The sequence below is a fragment of the Globicephala melas genome, chromosome 11 (genome assembly GCF_963455315.2).
Source record: "Globicephala melas chromosome 11, mGloMel1.2, whole genome shotgun sequence".
Taxonomy (NCBI): Eukaryota; Metazoa; Chordata; class Mammalia; order Artiodactyla; family Delphinidae; genus Globicephala; species Globicephala melas.
Genome location: NC_083324.2, coordinates 3,912,863 through 3,934,575, shown reverse-complemented (window position 1 = coordinate 3,934,575; position 21,713 = coordinate 3,912,863). Strand labels below are relative to the sequence as shown.

General features: G+C 51.4%; 1 protein-coding gene across 2 annotated transcripts in view; it reads right to left on the bottom strand.

Moving 5' to 3' along the window:
- Nucleotides 1–21,713, bottom strand: part of FGD5 (FYVE, RhoGEF and PH domain containing 5) — a 123,159-nt gene that overhangs the window by 100,257 nt on the left and 1,189 nt on the right. Inside the window, exons 1-2 of one of the 2 annotated variants that reach the window (XM_030840855.2) lie at nt 15,580–15,694; nt 4,751–7,436 (exon numbers count right to left, since the gene is read on the bottom strand). In XM_030840855.2, coding sequence (XP_030696715.2) covers nt 4,751–7,436; nt 15,580–15,592 — 2,699 coding nt within the window. In that variant the 5' untranslated portion in view covers nt 15,593–15,694. Of the gene's footprint in view, nt 1–4,750; nt 7,437–15,579; nt 15,695–21,713 lie in introns of those variants that run through there. The other variant, XM_060307223.1, reaches the window with a different exon arrangement.

Genomic DNA, 21,713 nt, shown 5'->3' with positions numbered 1-21,713 from the left:
GGGCCTCAGTTTTCTCATCTGGAAAAATAGGAACTGGAAATTCCTAAGGTGCCTAACTAATCGTGAGTTACAAGTGAAGTAATAGCTACAGTCAGAGTCACAGAGTAGGCACCTCTGCTAGCGAGATTACGGAATCAAAAAGCCCTGGTCCTGGGTCCAATTCAAGGCTGCTTAGGCTGTTGCCTGCAGCCCCAACTCCATCTCACGCAGAAGGCAGAGGCAGTGCTGACACCACACGCCACCACCGAAGCTCACGAGTTCACCCCTGGTCCTGGTTTATGGATGGGAGGTCCTGAACATTGAGTCAAACACACGCAGAACAGTCGTATGTGAGAGAGACAGAGAGATACTCCCTCAGTGAAAGGGACCCGATTCCCCACCTGCATCCACTGCTGTGTGACCTTGATCATGTCACTCGATAACAGCTAGTGCCTAGTGAACATTTCACGCTGTGCTGCATTAATTCATTTGTGAGGCCAGTACTACTATCATCGCCTTTTACAGGTAAAGAAACTGCGGCACAGAGAGGTAAGTCACAGGAAGTGGTGGAGGGCGGACTGAAAGCCACGCAGCCTGGCAGGAGCCTGCACGCTTAGCCACCGTGCTCTCACAGGCTCTCCCTGGGCTGCCGTGTCCTCATCTGTAAACATAAGCCACCAGAAATGCATCAGCAACAATATGCATCAAGAGTTGGAGAGGGCGCTGGAAAGGGATGAGAAAAAGCCAGTGCAGCAGTACGTTAATGTAAAATCTAGGAGGTGGGCGTATGGACATTCACTGTTAAGCTCTTTCTACTTTCCCGTAAGTCTGAAAGTTTTCATGATGAAATGGGGAAAAGGGGCCTCGGGGATCTGTGTTGAGGTAGGGATCTGTGTTGAGGTATAACACTGAGTGATTAAAGGAGACTCATCATCATGCAAAAAGCAAACTTACAATTATGGGGATTTAAATGAGACACTCAGGACAAAGCAGTGTGTGGTGTTTTGCATCAAATGGATACTGAATAAGCGTACACAAAGCACCCCAAACTGTGTTTCAGAGTATACTTAATAAATGATAGTTCTTTCCCCCAGTGAAGCTCAAAATCACCAACTCATCGACATGCATTTATTAAGCTCCTAGTGCATAACCAACATACTGAGGTCCTGCGGGATATTCAGAAGTAAAGACTGGGTTCCCCAACCAAGAGTCCTGACTGAGGACATAAAACACCCTATTTGAAAAGGATGAGTGTTGGACTGAAAACATTTTTTGTGCGTATGAGAGTCAATTCAGGAAAAAAAAGAATGCTTTGGGGATGCACTTTAAACCAAAGGATAACGAAACCTCTTTTACATATGGGGGTGGGGAAGTGAGGACTGTACATAGGTAACAATGTATACGCTTTTATTTTATGAGATAGAAAACGGTTAATAAAATATTGTTGTAGCTTCGAAAATGCTATTATCTGTGTATACAAATCTCAAAGGAAGTAACTGTGTAGGAGAAACTTTATAATCATCCATCAGACCCAGAGCTGCTGCTCAGATTTAGGGATCTCTAAGGGCTCTCGGAATTCTATTACATACTCAAAACATTTCTTGAAGGGAGGCACTGTCAGCGGAAAAAGGACTCGGATTTAAATAACATTGAATCACACCACGAGAGAGTTATTCCCTTCTCAATCCACCTGAATCCTTCTGATTATGCCAAGTAGAAAGTCTCCGTGTGGTGCCAGGATGCCTTTAACACCTCTCCCTGTTTAACGAAGGGACCAACCTCCCGCTCACAGCCTTGGCAACTAATAACCTCAAGCTAGACTTTACCCGTGCTATTTTAATTTCTCTTTGTATCCTACTTTTACAATTGCCTTCTTCTATTTATGACACCTAATACTGCTTTTCCATTTCCCAACAGTGGCATAAAATTTCCTTTTTAAATATTTTTAATGTAAAAAACATGGACTGATTTAAAGAAAAGCAGTGAGTGATAGCGCAGGTGGTTGAGAAGTACAGATGGGCTCCAATCCTACCGTTTTACAGAGAAGCGACCGGGGCCCAGCCTCCTCCAGGATCCCACAGCAAGTCAGTGACGGGGTGGGCTCTGAACCCGCACGTCCTGCAGCACTGTCCTGCGCTCTTCCAGGACTGTCAGTATTTATTTTGGCTTCTGCCTCTGATCTTCACACTGAAGCAAGGTCTGGGGCAGGACAGGCAGCGGAAGGAGGAAGGAACTGTCTCCCACCCTCTCGTCCTGTCCTGTCCAACCCCAAGCACCCCTGGGCACGTGTCTCAGGTCAGCGGCACCCCTCCGCTCGGTTCTCAAAGCCCTTATTCAGGCGAAGAAGCATGGCTCCTCACCCCGTGGCAGTTCCCCCTGCCTCTCAATTTTGTGTATCTGAAGCCGCCCTTGCCCAGACGTGTTCCCGCCCAGGGTGGGGATGTCTCTCTCCCTCTGCTTCCATCTGTTTCATGCAGGGAAGCGGAAGAAAGCTTTGCTCACTGATTGATATCCAAGAGGATGTGGTTCCTGCACGGGAGATTCATCCCAGTCAGTCTGACCTTCAGGGAAATAAATTCAGAGTGGGGCAACAGTGCTTTTGAAATTCAGAGTCTGACGGTTGAGTCAGACCCTAGGCCAAGGCCCTAGGCTGTAGCACCAAATGTGAGATAATACAGGGAAAGCACTAGCACGGTGCCTGGCACAGTAAGCAGTCAGGATACGGTAAGTATTAGCATTTTCTTGGGTATTTTATTCCCTTAATGTCATTATAGTTTGGATGAAGGGAGCTTTTTTGTTTTTTGGACTAAGTACAGATCAAGGCAACAAGGCCTTTGCATATGGCCAAGTAGCCTGTGCACTGCACAACCCCAGGGGCAGCATATTAGACGAAAAGGTGAGTGGGACCCTGGGGTTGTGCAGTGGGCAGCCTGAACAACCAGACCTGGCATCCTTCAGCATAATGCACTACAAATTCCTGAACCAAGAGTCAGGAAATCTGAGTCCTGACACTGATTTCTCCACTAAATTGCTTAGAGATTTTAGGCAAGTCTCTTTCCCTCTCTGTGCCTCAGTTTCCTCCTCTGTAACGGGACCAAATGTTGGCTGAAGTTCCCTTCCAGCTATGAAATTCTGTGATTCAACAGAAGCAGGTTTCAATTTCCGAAGGACAGTCATACAAAAGAGGAAATGAGCTCAGCTGCCTGGCTTGAGGGGAAAGAGCCAGCATGAGTGGTGTAGGGATATTAGAGAGAATAGCTTCTGTCTCAGTGGGATAGGGACATTAGGGAGAGATAGCTTTTGCCTCAGGCAGAAAGAAAAACTTAATCAGAGTACCTAGCAACAGACGAGGCACCTCTGGGAGGTGGTGAGTTCCCTGTGGCTTGAGGAATTCAAGCACAGACCCAGTTAAGAGAGGGACCTATCAGACATGGGAGGTTTGACCGTACGCTCTTTGAGGTCCTTCCCAGCATGGAGATTTCATGGTTTCAAAGCCTGGTTCTATTTTCATTAGTGCTGGAGGCATTCAGCTAGGGTTGGGTCTTGTCAAACCCCGCTGATAACTATTAATGCAATGAACTTGTCTGCTCTCCCGCTTCCACCCTCTTAAAGTTAGCACACATCCACATTCTCCAAATTAAATTGGATCCCTCCGGTGGCACTGATGTCTACCTTTGCTCTGGCAAACAAACCTAGGAAGAACCAATTCATAGCCTTACCCAGACTTGGGGCAGGGAGAAGATGGAGCCAGTGTGGGGAACCACGTGAAAAATTCAGGAGAATAAACCACACAAACACTTCTAGTGTCTACACTCCAGAGAAAACTAATGCTAATTGCAAATCATTCTTATCTATTCATTACTGCAGGTCCCCTGGGAATTCCGAGCAGCAACAGCTGTGCCCAGCTGCGATGAGTTTCTGCACACGAGGGGAAAGAATCAGGTTTCCTTTAAAATCACCACCATTCTGACTTTTCATTAATTCAGATCAGGTGCCCCCAAGCGTGTAAATGGTTGAGGCTGAATCGCAGTGCCTTTAAGTTGCATCCATGGTGCATAAAAAACAGCAAGATTTGGCAATTATCCACCTGGGATGGTCAACAGGACATTCAGTCAGTCTCGGGAAGGTGGGGTCAGAAAACCGCCACTGTTGTCAATAATTGCAGTGTTTCACGCTCACTTCCAAGGTGACTGAGTCCAAAAAAAAAAAAAAAAAAAAAATCAGCCTGGACGTACCTCTTAAAGACCTCTATTCAGAAATTTAGCTCAGGGCACCCTTAGCTCTTTAAACAATTTAAATAAATTGTCTTTTCTAGTTCCTTTGAACAGAGTATATATTGACACAATAAAAAGGTCTCAATCTCAATTTAGGGTATTTTCCTGATGGCGAAAGATGTTTAGTTTGACAAGATTCCAGAACCTTCTCTTTTGGTGACTTTCCCAGAAGGGACTAGTAAAGCCATCTACCTAGGAGATGAGAAATGTACCCCAAATAATAGAAATACATACACTCACATGGGCACTATATTTGGCATCTTAGCCAAATACTTTCGAACAGATTAGGTACTCTCATCTTTTCAAACACTCTGCCTAGAGGTAGCACAAATCCATTTCCCAGATGAAGTAACTGAAGCCACTCACCCCAAGCCACAAAGCTAGAGAGAAACAGAGCCTGACGCTAAAAAGCAAGTCCGTTCTGTCCCCTACGCCTAAGCTTGCCTCTCGGATAGTTACACCTGGCGAACAGCAAAGGAAATGTCATTTCACAGTACCTTTCTGCCTCCTGGTCTGCACTCTGCTGTTTGCTCTCGAAGGCGTTGAAGCTGCTCATGTCCACATAGCCGTCATTCTCGTTTGCTGTGGACAGGGCTCTGCTCTGATCTTCAAACAGCTTCGTAAACGTCCCGGCCCTTGGGGGCCTCCGAGGTGGAATCTGGATATTTTCATAGTCCGAGTTCATGGCCGGGATGTTCTCGTAGTCCGAAGTGTCAGCGTTGGGGAACGAGATGGAGCGCGGCTTGGTCAGGGGCAGGGGCAGAAAAGGAGGCCGGGAGCGGTCCTCGAAGGACTCCACCCTGGACACCGTCCTGCTGAAGGGGACGCCCTTCCTCTTGCCGTCCCTGTAGAAGATGAGGGAGGAGGGCGAGTCGCAAGCCCGGAGCTTGCCGGTCCTCGCTCTGAGCTGCGGGGAGTTGCTGAGGCTCCTCCGGTCCATCTCCAGGAGCCGGGCCGGCCCATGGTAGCTGGACTCTGAGGAGGACCTGGACGAAGACACGTTGACGTCCACGTGCACCTTGCTCTCTGTCTTCTTCTTAAACGTCAGCGCCAGGAACCGCTTAAAGGACGGCTTCTTCTTCTTGGTGTGCTTGTCCGGGGGCTCACTCTCCACCAGGAGCGAGGGGGAGCTCTTTGTGATGGGCTTTTTGGTGATGCACGCCAGGTCAAAAGGGGGCGGGATGTCAACCACGGAAGACGGGGTGGAGGTGCCGCTGGATGGGAGGTGGCCCCTCTGAGAGAAGCTGCCAGAGGAGCCAATCACGCAGGGCAGAGAGAGGTTGTCGTCCTTCCTCTTGATCCCGTGGCCGTCTAGGCCACACGCCTCGGGCTCCCGGCACAGGGACATGGGGATCTCTCGGCCTTCCACGGAAAACGATCGCGGGTACAGAGTGAAGGCCCTGGGCTTTGCTGGCAAGGCCCTGCCGACGTCCAGCGGCTTCCCCTCCAATGACAGGACCGCCTTCCTCGCCTCCTTGGTGACACCCCCAATGCCAATGGCTGATGAGCCAGCTTCCGGTCCCGTTTCTTCCGGGACAGTTTCTGGGACGTAGCCAGCCATCTTCCCGGAGTGGGGCCTGGCCCTCGTGGTGACATTCTTCCTGTCGATGGGGACCAGGCTGCCCTCCGCATCAGAGCTCACCTCTTCCTTCAATCCACAGCCATTCGCAGTGCCCGAGGCAGCCTGTGCCTCAGGCTTCTCCTCCTCCCCAGGGTCCACCCCGCACGCCATGCCAACGCCCATCTCATAGGGGTTGGCGAGCGCGTCGTCCACGGCATCCTCCTCCTCTGGCATGACCACCACGTCAGGGACAGAGGGTCCCTCCCCGGCGCCACCCTGCAGGGAGCCACGCCGGCCACATCCAGGCCCAGCCACGGGGTCCTGCTGCGCCCGTTCCCCTGACCGCGGCTCCTGCTCGGACTCTAAGCTTTGTGCTGACTCGGAATAAGGAGAGCAGCTCTCGCTACAGAAAGAGGTGCTCTCGCTTGGGAAGAACTCGTAGGGACGTCCTGAGAGTGGAGCCACAAAGTCGTCCACACAGTCCCTCTCGAAAGGAATGATCTGGCAGCTCTCCTCAGCTCCTTCATCCTGCACAGGGTCCTCACCTTCTTGAGGGTCCCCTCCTGCCTCCTGGGTGACCACTGCTGTTGCTTCTGGGTCAGGTTTCTCTTTCTGATCAGCTGGCTCATCCTGACCATCCTGGCCACCACCTCCTGGGGCATCTTCACACGCCTCCTGGGAGATGTCAGGGCTGTCTGCGGCCACCTCCGCCTCCGGGACACCGGGGGCCAACCCCTCGTTCTCTGGGGGCTCCTCGCTGCCATCGGCAGCGTCCCGCTCAGGGGGCCCGTCAGAGCCCACACACTCGTCTGATGCCCCCAGTTCTGTGTTGGTGCGGCCTTCCTCACCATCCTCCTCTGACTCCCCGGGTGTCACAGGCGGCCTGGGCTCCTCACCACGAGCTGCTGGGTCCTCTGCATCTAGGTGAGTTAGAATGATATCGCTTGGAAGGACCGCCTCTCCATCCCCAGCACCCCCGTCCTCCAGGCTGTACACGCTGTGTTCTTCCACCTGCTTCTCCTCGTCGTCACTTGTGAACTTCTGCTCCTCTGCCCCCGGGGCACAGGCACAGTCCTCCACCTCCATGTTCTCAGGAGTGGGGGTGACGCCTCCATCGTCCTCTCCACCCAGCACCGCTTCAGCCGGGGCTGCCCAGTCCTCTGCAGCTGCTGCCCCTTCCTGCTCACACTCCTTGCCTCTCTCTTGGCACTCCTCCCCACCGCTGGCCTCTGGAGGCATCGTGACTGCATTCTCCACGGAGCCCCCATCCCTGGGTCCGTCCTCTGCTGCCGGAGCCCCGGGGGCCACGATGTAATCCTCGTCTGCCTCGGGCTCGGAGCATTCCGGGGTGGACCGGTGCTCGTCGTAGAGCCCCCTGTCTACGCAGGGCAGCTTCCCATTGCTGCATTTGTTCAAGCTGTTGATCATGTAGATGCTGGCCCTCCACTCACTGGGGGTAGCCAGCCTGGGCTTTGGGGCGATGGGGGGTTTCGGCCCCCTGGACATGGAGTTGGGACTGTGAAGACACTCGCGCCGGGGTGACGAGGAGAATTTGGGTGCCGTCACTGGCGTGAGGGGACTGGCAGCCTTCGGCTTAGGAGCAACTGGTGGTTTGGGTGAATCTAAAGGATGAGAATAAGAAAAGGAGAGAGAGAAGGTACAGTTACCATTATTTCCTTCCACTCAGAGTCTCCTACTTAACCATTCACAAGAGAACACCGAAGATGGTTTCCCAACCCACGTGAACCCAATCTACCATGTTCTGTCAGGTTTACACCCTCCACCAACATCTTTAAAATCCCTCGACCTTCCAATAAAGATTCATTCTGTAAACAAGGTGAAGAGATCTTTCTTCTATGCACAGGCCAGCTAACAGAGCCCAACTGAATGACACCCTGTGCTCCTCAAATAAAGGTGTCCAGGTCGTTGCACTCATCCACTCAACAACGACGCAGTAAATGCTTTCGATGTGCACCGGCCCATGAGACACTGCTGGTCCCAACAGTCAGATCCCTGCTGCCCTCGTGGAGCCCACAGTCATTCCACCATTCATTCATTCTTCTATCTATATACGCAGCACTGCAGATGGCAGAGGCTTCTAGGACCAAGAAGAGAAGAACACCTCTGCTGAAGACTCACAATTGAATCAGGGAGACAAGACTAACAGAACAAGTGGAGGACTGAGCCACAGACCCTTGGAATATGATGACTGAATATCTCCCTCCCTCCAGAATGATACACCACAGGCTTGGGATGGTGGCATATGATTCTTCTGAGGGTCACCTCTGAATTCTACATGCTTCAAGACTGGTTTCCAGCTAACTGCCCTGCCTCCAAATTTCACAGGAGAAATTATATGGTATTTTCCAACATGGGATATTTGCAAAAGGCCTTATCCCCTGTGGATGTTGAGGATCTATCAGCCATGGCAGAATAAAAGATGTCGCACAACATGCACGTGTGACAGGAGTTAGGGAAGCACGAGTTGCCATGGCTAGGGAAGACCTCTCGGAGAAGGTGAAATTTCAGCTCACTTTTGCAGGACTGGAGGGACCTGGACAAGCGGAAGGAGTAAGGGAGGAGTCGCCCACTTCCAAGTTCAGCACCTCTCCTGCCACAGCCAGCCCATGCCTTCACACCTCCTGCCGTGCCTCCGAGCCCCTGTCCACACTGCAGGCAGGGTGAGGAATGCAGATTTTCATAAAATGCAACTCCATCCTGCCAACTTCACTTCAAAAGCACTGCCTGGCTGTTCACTGCCCAGGTTTAGGATGTACAGGTCCCCCCTTCAGTCCAGTCTCAACTCCCAGTTCCATCCCCACTAAGCCTTGGGTGTGATACAAAGCAGCCCCAGCATGCCAGCCCGGCTTGTGACAGAAGGAAGACTGAGCACAGGGTCTGGAGGTCTGTCAGCAAACTCTCCTCCTCCCCACACATTTGACTCCCAGTTCAATCCTTGCAGCATCTAACCCTGGTCATCTCTAATCCAGGGCTGTCTGACAAATATAAACGTGAGCCCCATTTATCATCACACACGTAATTTTTAATTTTCTCATAGCCACATTAAAGAGTCAAAAAGAAACAGGTGAAATTAATTTTAACAGTACATTTTTCAACTCAATATATCCCAAATATTATCATTTTGGACATTATCATGTGATCAATGAATCATGTTTGCATCAACATGTAATCAATACACAAGTCATTAACAAGGTATCTGACACTCTTGTTTGTCCTAAGTCCTCGAAATCTAAGGTATATTTCACACTTGCAACACATCACAATTCAGACCAGCCACACTGCAAGTGTTCAGTGGCCACGCGAGGGTGGTGGCTATGGGGCCAGCTAGCACAGCTCTAACTGATTTTAACCCATCTCCATGGGACTGTCCCACTGGCCCCTCAATTTCAGTATATCTGAGGCCAAAGTCAGTATCATCCCCCCCAAACTGGCACAGCTATGCAAAATTCAGCTGAGGAGCCCCAAAGGAAATAAAAAAGGCCCAGGACAGCAATAATATAGGGTTATAAAGCCCATGCACTCTGGCCCTGGAAGGGCCTGATTCCAGACCCTCTGTACGTTGCTCATAAATCTGTTGAACTTAGTTGTATGGTTTCCCAGGACACAGCTAATTAGTGGGGGGTGGAGGTGCAGGGAGAGCAGCAACACTGCCAGTTGTAAGATGTGGTAGCAAACAGCAAGAAATGGAGAGAAGAGGCACAGCTGTCAAGACTTTAAAGGCTAAAGCAACCACTGCATAAACGCCCTAACCCACACCTACATTCATCCGCACCAACGCCCAGGCCAGCCACTGGCATCCGGATAATAACCCAGAGTCTTCAAGATAAAAGAAGTGACTTCCCAACTTTTTGTTTCCATACGCAATCAAATATATCCTAATTTAGAAAAATTTCTGTCCAATTTAGTTTAAAACAAACTCGAATATTTGGAGCTTAAAGAGCTACCTGTCAATGTGGAGTAACAGGGTAATAATAAGCCTTTGGAGCCTGGTGGTCTGGGTTCAAATTCCGCCGTTGCCACATATAAGCTATGAAACTGACTCTCAGATTCCTCATCTGTAAAACGGGTTCAACAGTAACACCTATTATGAAGAGGTTGTTATGAAGATTAAAAGATATATATTAGCAGGCCTTTGCCTAGACAGGTGTTCTCAATAAGCAGTAGCTATTATTGTTCTACTAAAGTCAGTCCTTCCCTACCCCACATCTTCCCCTGATATCAGTCTTGCTCTAAACAGATATATGATGTAATACGAGCTTCACGCTCTCAACATCAGGTGTCAGGCATTGGCATGAAATTATTCTTTGGGGGTGGGAACTCTCCTCATCCTTAACAGGTGGTATTTCACATGGGCACCACGAGACCTGACAGAGGTCATGGAAAATGACCGTCACCTAGGCTGCATCGCTCCCACCGCCCCCATCCTTCATCCAATCAAGCTATTGATCTGTGGGCGCCATCTCCTCAGAAAAGATTACAGTGGGTGTCTGAGGCGTGATCCTGAAAGAAAATGCCTTCCCCACAGGAGCCCCTAAGGAGTGACAGGTACACAGTGTCCATGCCCTGCTTCCAGCTCTAGAGCTCAGGGCGTTTCATCCACATCCCCTCTGAGATCAAAGGATGCCAGAGTCAGAAAGGCCTCGTCTGACACCTCATTGAAAGATGAGGAAACTGAGGCACAGAAAGGGTGGGTGACTGGCCTGGAATACTCAGCGAGTCCAGAGCAGGGCCCCGGTAGAATGGTTTTTTTCTTTTTTAATAATAGGATTTTTAAAATATATACTTATTTATTTGGCTGCGCCGGGTCTTAGTTGCAGCATGCAAGATCTTCCTTGTGGCATGCGGGATCTTTAGTTGCGGCATGTGGGATCTAGTTCCCAACCCGGGGTCGAAGCCAGGCCCCCTGCACTGGGAGCGTGGAGTCCTAACCACTGGACCACGAGGGAAGTCCCAGAATTGGGGGTTTCTTGCTTCCTGGTCCACTCCCTTGAACCTCTGCCTTCACCTTTCTGCCACTGAGCATTTCTTCTACAGTGCAGACTCAGGGCTCCCAGCAGAGAAGGGCAAAACGCAGGAAAACTGAGGCCAGGGAGACCAGGGACCACTAACCAGGTGAGAAATTCACATAAGGCTGAGTTAGAAGGACTAACTGTGACCATAAAGTGAATGACTGGCTTTCCTTTGCTCCTATCCACTTTTTTTTAATCCATTAAATAGGTATTTATCGAGCACCTACTATTTGCCAGACACTCATCTAGACTCTTTAGATACATCAATAAACAAAACACTGTGTAGATGCTGCTTAGCCTTGAGCAGAAGGCCATGCACACTCCAGCTAGTGTGATGAACAAACTAGAAGTGGTGAGGATGGAAGGAGGGAGAGCAGGCAGGAGGCGCCTGCGATAATCCAGGCCAGAGAAGATGGAGGCCTGGACCAGGCTGTAGCAGTGGAAGTGGTAAAAAAAAAAAAAAAAAAAGAAAGAAAGAAAGAAAGAAAAGGTCAGATTCCAAATATGAAGGTACAGCTGGTGGGATTTACAGACAGTTTGGATTTGGGATGTAAGAGAAAGAATAATAAAGGACAACACGAAGGTTTTGAGTCACAGCAACCAGAAAAGTGAATTTGTTACCAACTGAACTAGGGAAGGCTGCAAGTGCCAGGGGAGGAAACCAGAATTTCGATTGGCACGTGTAACATCTGAGTTGCCTATCACAGCCCCGGGAGGAACTGTCAGTGGGCTCTCGGATGGACCAGCCTGGGTTCCCGGGAGAGGCCTGGAGGCAGCCATCACAGAGACAGGATTAAGGCATGAGCCGGGTGAGCCCACCAAGTGACTGAGCGGGGGCAGAGACAAGAGCAGGGCCCAGGAGGGAGCCCCAGTGGCCCAAAGGTTATGAGAAGGAGCCAGCAAGAGAGACAGAAGAGGGAGGAGAGAAAATGAAGAGTGTGAGAGCTTCTAGGTCTGCTCCCTCCCTGCTTCCCTCACAAAGAGGAACCACATAGAGCCCCTGCCCTCAGTACAAGGGTCTCAGACCAGTTCTGCCCAGAGAAGACCCAGGGGACAGATAGCACCAGGGTGCATGCTGAAGGACAGGGAGGATTTTAATAATCAAAAAAGAGGTTGGATATGATCCAGCAATCCCACTTCCTCAGCATATATCCAGAGAAAACCTAATTTGAAAAGATACATGCACCCCGACGTTCACTGCAGCACTATTTACAATAGCCAAGACATGGAAGCAACCAAAATGTCCATCAACAGAGGAATAGATAAAGAAGACGTGGTACATGTATACAATGGATTATTACTCAGCCACGAAAAATAATGAAATAATGCCATTTGCAGCAACATGGATGGACCTAGACATGATCATACCAAGTGAAGTACGTAGGACAGGGAAAGACAAATATTGTATGATATCATTTATATGTGGAATCCAAAAAAAATGATACAAATGAACTTATTTACAAAACAGAAACAGACTCACAGAAAACAAATTTAAGGTTACTAAAGGGGAAAGGTGGGGGAAAAAATAAATTAGGAGTTTGGGATAAGCATATACACACTACTATATATAAAATATATAACCAACAAGGACCTACTGTATAGCACAGGAAACTCTACTCAATATTCTGCAATAACCTATATGGGAAAAGAATCTGAAAAAGAATAGATACATATATATTGTATAACTGAACTGCCTTGCTGTACACCTGAAACTAACACAACGCTGTAAATCAACTATACTCCAATATAAAATAAAAATTAAATTAAAAACATTTTAAAACAAGAGGTTGGGTGTTCCAGGCAGAAGGAACAGAATGTGCAGAGGCCCAGAGACAGTTAGATGCAAGCCCTTTGGGAGTAAAGAGTCCAGTTTGGCTGAGCTTTAGAGAATGGCAGGGATGGGGCAATTACAGGATAAATCAGAGCAGGGCTTTCCTCCTCTGGGCTGAGCTTAACTTTCTGACTGTCCAGAACCCAGCATGGACGGAACTGCTGGACCCTCTGGCTGCTGCATGAACCTTCTCTCTCTCTGTAACACAGAGCCTGGGGGGGCACAGCCTCCCCACCCTGAGGTACCAACTCCCAAAACCTCCTGGCAATTTGCTACACCTGAGGATGACTCGAATGCAGAATACCCTTTGAGCCAAGAGGCCAAGAGTTAACTGGGGGTGGGGAGTCACAGTGACAGGAGGAAGAGATTTTTAAGAGCTTCTGGTGATAGAAATCATCCCCAGCCAGGCCCCTGGTACCAGTTTATATTTTCTCTCTCTATTTTAATTAAATATCTGCCACTCACACATCCATGTTGCTGTTCCCTTGCCGGCTCTGCAGAGTTTAAATCAGAAGAGGTACCGAGAGGGGCACTGGACTGGGAGTCAGAGCTCTGATCTCCACTCCTGGCTCTGCCTTTAACTGAAGGGGAGACCTTGGGCAAGTCCCCTCCCCTCTTTGAGCCTCAGTTTCCACATGTGCAGAGTGAGGGGACTGCACCAACCAGTCAGTAAGTGCCTTCTGCTTGCTCTGGCCGACAACAGCCTTTTAAACTCATGGCTTTTCTGATGACGTCCCCTGACATTCCCATCTTCAGCCCCTGTGTCTGTTTCAACTGCAGTTCACCATACTCCCCCTGGAACTCTCATAACCGTATGTTCCAAGAGTAATTATCTTCCAATTTCACCTTCCAATTGCATCTTAATTTAACTTTCATTGCTGGGTGCCTGCTGGAATGTCCCAGCGAAGCCTGATGATTTCTAATTAGGCTGTTAGGCTAGTCCAGTGATGCACGACAGCGCGGGAAGAGCATGGGTCCCCAGCTCAGACAGACCTGGACTCCAACCCCAGCTCTGCCACACACTGGCTGTGTCACAATAACTAAGAGGATGGTGGTTACGAGATTCAGTCCCATGGAGTCTATGAACCACTATGCTGCATGATCGGGAACTTCAGAGCCTGGCACACAGAAATCATTATATGAGGTCTAGGACTGCCGTCACACTGCAAAAGTAACCAGGTTTATGCTGGAGGCAAATGACTGGATGGCAGATTTCCTGGGACCAAACCTGCCTTTACGTGTATTCCGGCTCACTCCATCCCCCAGATTCTCAGAGAAGGGAGGGCTTGCCCAAGCCTCATGCAGGGAAACGTGGGAATACCGGATCGGCTCTCACCATTGTTTTAAGCGAGTTTTATTAGGAGTGTAGGAAAGAGCTAGCCTGGTTCTGTCCAGGCTGTGCCAGATCAGGCAGCAGTCCACCTCCTTCCTACAAGGAGTGGCTGGCTGGGCGCTGAGACCCTGCCCCAGCCTTTTCCACTACTCAAAAGGGGAATCCCTGCTCCCACTCCCACCTCCTACCCTGCGACCAACACTCACTCACTGTCCAAGTGCGTACATGCCCAGCAAAACAGGGCCTGGACACAGGGAGGCGGCTACCACACTCCCAGGCCCCCAAGTCTCTCCTTTGTCAGATCAATCCAGCCAAACGTCTCCCATCTGCACCTCACTCGTAAGACAATGACTTTTTTCATCAAAAAGATTATACAAAGAAAAAGCCCACAACACACACACAAACACACACTTTTTACACATACTCAGGGCAGCAGGATATGGTTCTAAGACAGCCAAAATGGTGGCTTCCTGTTTCTTCAGGGATGTGTGTTTTGGAGTACGGATTCGGACAAGGGTGTTGGTCGGAGAGAGAGCTGCCTTCTGCTAAATTCTAAGAGAAAAATATTTAAAAAGCAGTAATCGCTCCTTGTCAGGCAAATGAAGTTAGCTGGGGCTGCTGCCTTGCAAACTCGCCTCTAGGAGGAAACTTTCTGCCCTCCCCGCGGAGGAGTCAGGAACCCGAGAACTGGGTTCCAGGCACCGCCCATCTCTGACTCTCAGTTAATAAACCTGTTAAATGGCACTCCTCTGGAGGGATCATTATCTACTGTCAAACGCTTTCTGGATTTCACGGAATCCCTGGCCTAGCAAAGGCAGATATGGAGAGCAGAGAAGCAAGGGCTTGGGAGGGAACGCCTGGAGTGCGGCTCAGCCTTGGCGTCCCCTAGGCGTTCGGTCCCCTGGGGGAGGCACAAAGAAGGCCCCGGGCCACGGCACTGCAGGAGGTTGGGGTGCGCTGCGGGTGTGTGTGTGTGTGTGTGACAATCTAGGGCTTTTTAGTTCCTTCGGAGAGCGAGCTCCAAGTCTGGGCGTCTAGAAGAGAGAAGGGAGCAAGAATCCGCTAAGGGCGCGCCTCGGAGTAGCGAGGGACCAGGAATAGACCCCGCAGTAGGGAAGACCTCAGACGGTTCCCGTGGGCCAGGAGGGGCCTCTGAGGGGCCAGCGAGGGCCTGGCGGGGACCCCGAGGAGCAGGAGTGAGGATTTAGGGTTGCGACCAAGTCGCCTTTGCGAAAGGAGCGTCATTCCCCGCTGCGAGGGGACCCTCAATACCGGGACCGCGGTGGGAGCGGGATACGGCCGTACGTGGCCAGGGTGCGGCCTCGCCGAGACCGAGGGTGCGTCCCCGAGGCTGGGCGTCTCGGACAGGGGCAGCGGCCCCCGATGTTCTCGTCCTCCTCGGCGAGGGCACTCGTGACCCGCCCATACCTCGGCCGAGGCAGAGCAGAGTGGGAAGGTCGGGGGTTTCTCGGCAGCTCGCTCCCGGCGCCCCGCGGGCTACAACTTGGAGCGCCTGGCGGGGGCCCCTCGCGCGCGTCCCTCGGCGCCTGAGGTCGCGCGGAGCCTCCTACCTGCTCTGTTCATCTTCCAGCGCGCGGAGCCAGGGGCCGCCCGTCGGTGCGTCCGTCCTTCCGAGCACGAGTCCGCGCGCCACCTCACTCCATGGCCGCCCCGCGGGGCCCGCACCCCGTGGCGCCTGCCCCGCCCCCGGCGCGCGCCGGACTTCGCGCAGCGCGCAGGGCAAGTGGGGGCTTGGGGGGTGCGAGCCTCCGGGGCTGGGCGGGGCTGGGCGGGGGCAGGGAGGGGAAGGGGCGCGAACGCAGGGCGCGCGGCGTCGCGTTCACTCAGGACTCCGCGCGGCGCGCAGGGCCAGGGGGGCGCAGGGCGCGAGCCTCCGGGGGGCGGGGCCGGGGGCAGCGGCCGGGACAGCGCGCGGTGTTGCGTCCGCTCCTGGCTCCCAGATCCGCGCGCGCTGCGCTCTGGCCGCCGCGCCGCTGCCCGTGCCGCCGTTGTCGCCGCTGCCCCTCCGCCCCCTCCTAGACGTTTCCTCCCGCTCCCGGAGAGGAAGCCTTTCTTTTTTTTTCTCTCCCCTTTCTGCTCTGTCAGGGATCGAGGGAGCCGAGGGGCGAGGCGTTCCCGCGCACATTTAAAGGGGCCATGGCCGTGGGGACTCGGGGAGCTGCGCGAGGTTCAAGGCACGAGGGTGGGAGGGGCGGGGTGAAGCTGGCGAGTTGGGCTTCTGGGGACTTCCTGGTCCCTTCGCCCAGCGGACCGTCTATCACTTTATTTTCAACCTCGGGCGTTCATTCAGTCCTGGGCCCAGCACCGTGCTGAGCGCAGAACAAGACAGCCCCAAATTCTTGCCCTAGTGGAGCTTAAATGGGATGTCAGTGGAGACACAAGACAAATAAGCAATAAACATCGTTTCAGAGCGTGATGGGTGCCTTGAGGGAGATAAAACAGGGTCGTGGGGCAGAGTAATTTTTAAAAATGCAAATTCTCAGGGCCCGCCCCAGACTTAACTGAATCAGAAATCCCGTGTTTAACAAATCCTTCAGGTCCTTCCGATGCAAGCTAGTTTGAGAACCTCTGGAGTAGAGAACAGGTGATCAAGGAAGGTCTCCCTGAGGAGGTGACATTGAAAGGGAGACCTGGTAGATGAGGAGCCTTTGTCCACTCAGCGCTCACCAGCCAGCATCTCGCTGGGACCAGGCCTGGTGCTGGGTGACATGGATGACTCAAGCCTTCACCCTTGAGCACCCGTTGGATTGGCCACGCAAACATAGGCAGTTCTGCTTCCCTGGACAAGTGCTGGGATGGGGACAGGAGCTTGTGGGAACTCAAGAGGTGGCCCCTGAGTGGAGAGGGTTCCAGCAAAAAAAAAAAAAAAAAGGCCTTTCAGATGGAGGGAGTAGCTTGGGCAGAGACTTAGATGTGTGAAAAGGCATGGCCTGATGGAAGAGCCGTGCGGGGTTTGGCAAGGCAGGGAAATAGAGTGTGGCAACATCTGATAAGAGGCACAGAAGGTTGGGGTGAGGCGTGCTTTGAAAGCCATACCAAGGGCTTCCTTCCATCAGCCATTGAAAGCTGAGGGCAAGGGTCATGTCTCTCATCTATAACTGGCAGCCAATACTTATAGAGCACCTACTGTGTGCCTGGCAAGGTGTTAAGCTCTGTACCTGCATATTTACTCGTTTAAGCCTCACCACAACTTTATGAAGCTGGTATCAAAATTCTTCCCATTTTACATTTGAGGAAACCGAGTAAACTAAGAGTTCACATGAGCTTTCCTGACTGTTCTTGCCCTGGCTGTCCCATGTCTGCATCTCCAGGACCCAGCTCAAGGTGTGGCTTGGTCATTTAGTAATTTGGTTGTGAGCCCACTACGTGCCAGGGTGTAGGCTCGCAGCAACCCCAGCACTCTGTGGGAGGGTGTGGGGCTGGGGCATCTCAATTCATTCAGGCGATTCAGCCAATGTATCTACTATGTGGGAGTAGGTGGGGGGGGGGACATGGAACATATCCCCCCGCACCACCACCATACCTTCCTGTCCCTCATTTGGGGACGAAAGACCCAGAAATGGCCCCATGCAGGGTGATGACTCCAGGGCAGGGGCTGTGTCTGCTCTGCTTACCCCTGCAGCCCTGGCATCTAATAAAGAACCCAGCACTTAGTAGGTCTTCAAAAAATATGTGTTGTCCACAAAAATAAAGGCCTGGGACAGAGGTTCAGACTATTGTTTGGGATCACTTTGGTTTTCTGGGACTGAAGGTGGCAGAGGCTAGAATTTTTGTGACTTTGACCAGCTGTGCTGGGAGCTTGTGAGGAGGCAGAATTTCAAATGGCCACGAGACATTTCGCATCCTTGGCTGTCCTCCCTGAACCTAGATGCCTTCGGTCCAGCATTTGGTCCAGGCAGTCCCAGACAACCATATGTTTTCATTGCACAGATGAAACGCTTCTCTGAGCATCGTCTGTGGAGCCCAGCAACAGCAGCACTCAGAGGCTTCTTAAGAATGCAGAATCCCAGGCCCCACCCCAGTCCTACTGAACTAGAACCTGCATTTTAACAAGACCTCCAGGTGATCTGTTTATACATCTGGAGAAACACTGCCCTGGATAACTCACCCCATTACTTTTTGGCCAGATGTGCTGCCAAAGTCCACAGAAGTAGAGAAGAGACTTCCCCAGGTTCTCACTGGGGTGAGAACTTAATCCTCTGACCTCTGTCTCCTTATTAATACATTATTGGAAGGTGGGTAGGTTTCTGGATATCTGGGGGCCTGCACCCAGCAGAACTCCTGGTGCATATTAGGTGCTCACTAAAACTATAAAACTTGTATGAAGGTCTGATTTGAATTGTTTCATGAGCCAGTTGGTGCCTGACACAGAGGATGTTCAATGCACACATACTGAAGACAGGAATCAATACATTTCAGTTAGATAATGTGGAAAGGCTCTGGGGAGGTGAAACTCTTGTTTCCCGTCATTATGAAAAATCTTATGTTTTCACACTCACCAAGCACTTCCATATACCTAACCAAGTTTGTAGGTTTTGTCTTGTTTTTATCTTTTAATGCCCACAGTATAGAATCAGATTATGTACATTTCAGGCAAAGGCCTAGGGTGTACCTCAGTTTCTCCAAATTCAGAAATGAATTTGATCCTTTCAAAGGACTTATTCGTCTCTGAACCGCTACAGAGTCCTTAAGCGTCCAGGCTTTTGCGGGGAAAACCTTTTGCCTCTGAAATAGGAAATCAATGGCAGAATTTGTGTCACTTAGGCCCTTCATAAACTTTATGGATCCCTGCGTGGAAGCGGTGGAGAAGATGATGGAGGTGATGGCGAAGGTAGGAAAGGTCGTGTTGGAGGCGGAGGGGGAGGGGGAGGTGGTGACAGGATAGAAGTAGCTGTGAACATCACGGTTAGGGTGGAAGGCGTGATGTAGTCGGAGGTGGTGGAGGACGAGGTGCATGGAGGTTATGGTTTTGATGGATGTGGTGGAGATGGTGGCCTTGGAGGAAGTGACGGAGGTGGAGGTACAGAGGGTGGGAGGTGTCCGTTTGAATATGGGTACAAATGAGTGAGTGGATCAATCACTTCAATATTTGATGCAAGAAGAAAATATGTTTTAAGAGTTGAGATCATTTCCGGGAATTAGCAATAAAACCCAAAGAACCTAGGACCCCCAAGGCAGGAGCAGGAGAGGGAGGCTCAGATAATTCAATCAACGGCCAGCTTACCCTTTGCTGTAGGGCCTGTGGAAAGAAGCAGGGAGGGCAGGAAGGGACCTCAGTGCTTGGCTAAGACCTTGCCATGACTGTTGAATTTGGGATTTGAGGTTAAGCAAAGTCTACTTTAAAAGATCATAGCACCAAGGGCAGTTGGGAAAAAAAACCCCAGGTCTGAACTTGTTTAGCTGAAACCACACGGTGGTGTGGAGTGATGGGCCATGAAGCTGAAACGCTTATTCCTTTGTTTGCTTTTCCTAATACGAGAAAATGGATGGGAAAGACCAGAGGGCTTTCCAAACATTAGGATCTGATACTGGTGGTTGGACTTGCTTAGTCCTTATGGAACTGAGCTATAACCACTCACCAAGCTCAGGGATGCGGTCAATAACCATGTGGGGGGTGATGACCCATCATCTCTCTGGGTTTGAGCCTTTCACACACATACTCTTCCCAAGAACCCTATAAAGTGTTTCTTATCTCCCCATTTCACACTTGGGAAAACTGAGGCCCAGACTGGGGAAGTGACTTGCCCTTCCAGCCCAGCCAGGACTCACCCCCCCTTCACTCTGAGAACATGTTCTTAACTACCAGGCTACACTGATTTCTCTGTGATGGGCACAAAGTCTGCCTAGATTTCATGCTTTCCAAATCACTCACCATCTTACTTGCTCCTCTCAGCAGACATGAGCCACCCAGGGTAGGTGTTATGCCCACTTGACAGACACGGAAACTGAGTCCAGAGGGAAAAATAACTGGCCTGGGATCCTACGGTAAGTCAGGGGATTCCAGTGCTGGGATCCACACCCCCTGACATCCAGGCCCAAGTCGGAATGATGTGGAGCTCTGCATACAACTTAAGTCACCTCAGATCAAAACCACTGAAATTCAGCTCCCTGTTCCCGCCTGCCTGAAGCCTCGGCAAAGTGCAGAGCCAGCACCAAAGCTGGATGTGATCTCCAGAAACAGAGAGCGCCCAGGCTCTGTGAGCTCCCCGGCCAAGCCTCCCAGACAGGCGGTAGAGTGCAGTGGTCAGGAGCCACACTGACCTGGGTGTGACCTGGGCGGGAGGGCAGGTCCCAGCCTCAGCTTCCCCATTGGTAGCTAGTATTTGCTGAGCGCTTATTTGGTGCATTCAGTAAGTCTTTTGCATATATTAGCTCATTTACTCCTCCCAACAAACAAACTCCTCCTGCCCCTGAAGTAGGCAATGTTATTACCCCTGTGTTACAGACAAGGCTACCAAGGCACAGAGAGGCTGAGGCATTCGCCCAGGGATACATAGCTAGTGAACAGTGGGGATTCCACCCTGGCTCTGGGGCTGGCTTTCTTACCCACTTCAACATGCTACTGCCCTGTCAAGGATATGATAATAGTGTCTGCTCATTAAATGAGATGAATTATCTAAAGCATCCAGGAGGGGAGAGGGGAAGACAGGAGGTGCTCAAGAAATGATCATTATCATTTAAACATCTAGTACAGAGTTGGTGTTCAATAAATGCTTACAAACAAAGTACACCGGGAACTGGGCCACGCACACCCCACGATCGAGCAGGAGAGGGATGGGAGAGAGCATTTACTGAGCAGCCTCTGTATACTGGGATGCGTGAGAGGGGGCAACAGGGGAGCCCCTCAGGAGCACGAGGAGGCAGCCTGGACCCTGCTTCCTGGCCCCGGGGTGGGGGAACGATCGGGGTTTTGTTTACCGCTGAGATGGGGGCGCTTCCATAAAGCTGGGGCCCAAGACCAGCTACCTTCGCATCCCTCTCTATAGCAGAGTCCCCCTGGTTTCCCGGTTTCCACGAGGAGCAGCTCTATGCCTTTTGTCTCCGGGGATAAAATGCATGTTACGAAAACGGAAATGACCCCGGCTCTGCAGCCTCTTTGTGCTTTTGGACTGCTCACCCCACAACGCCACGGCTGCGACATCATCAGCTTCAGGGCTTATCTCCCCCTGGAAAGTAATTGAGTTGCCTTCCTGGCTCCAGGGGTGGGCAGATCTGAGCCAGACACCTGCCGGGGTGGACTCGGCTTAGCAAGGCCGCCCCTCCCTTCCTGTGCCCCAAAGACCGGGCCCTCACCCCCACCCCACTGCACACACCGGGCCAGGCACGAGCAGAGGGAGAAGCGGGGGTCCTGAAGGCCCCTGGTTTCACCAGTCACTGGTTCTGTGGCCTTGGGGGGGGGGTTTCACCAGTCACTGGCTCTGTGGCCTTGGGGGGGGGTTTCACCAGTCACTGGCTCTGTGGCCTTGGGGGCAGGGACACTTTGCCACTGTGCACCTCAATTTTGTCCTCTGTAAAATGGGAACAATGAGACCTTTCTCTCGGGGTCATGGTGAGGATGAAAGGATGTTATTTCCCCTCTCTCTTCCCTTTCCTGTCCTTGAAGAGCTCATGGCTTGGTCTGAGAAACGGGTCTGGGTCAGCTAACAGTGACACAGTAGAGCTAGGGGTGAAGGCAGAAGATTGA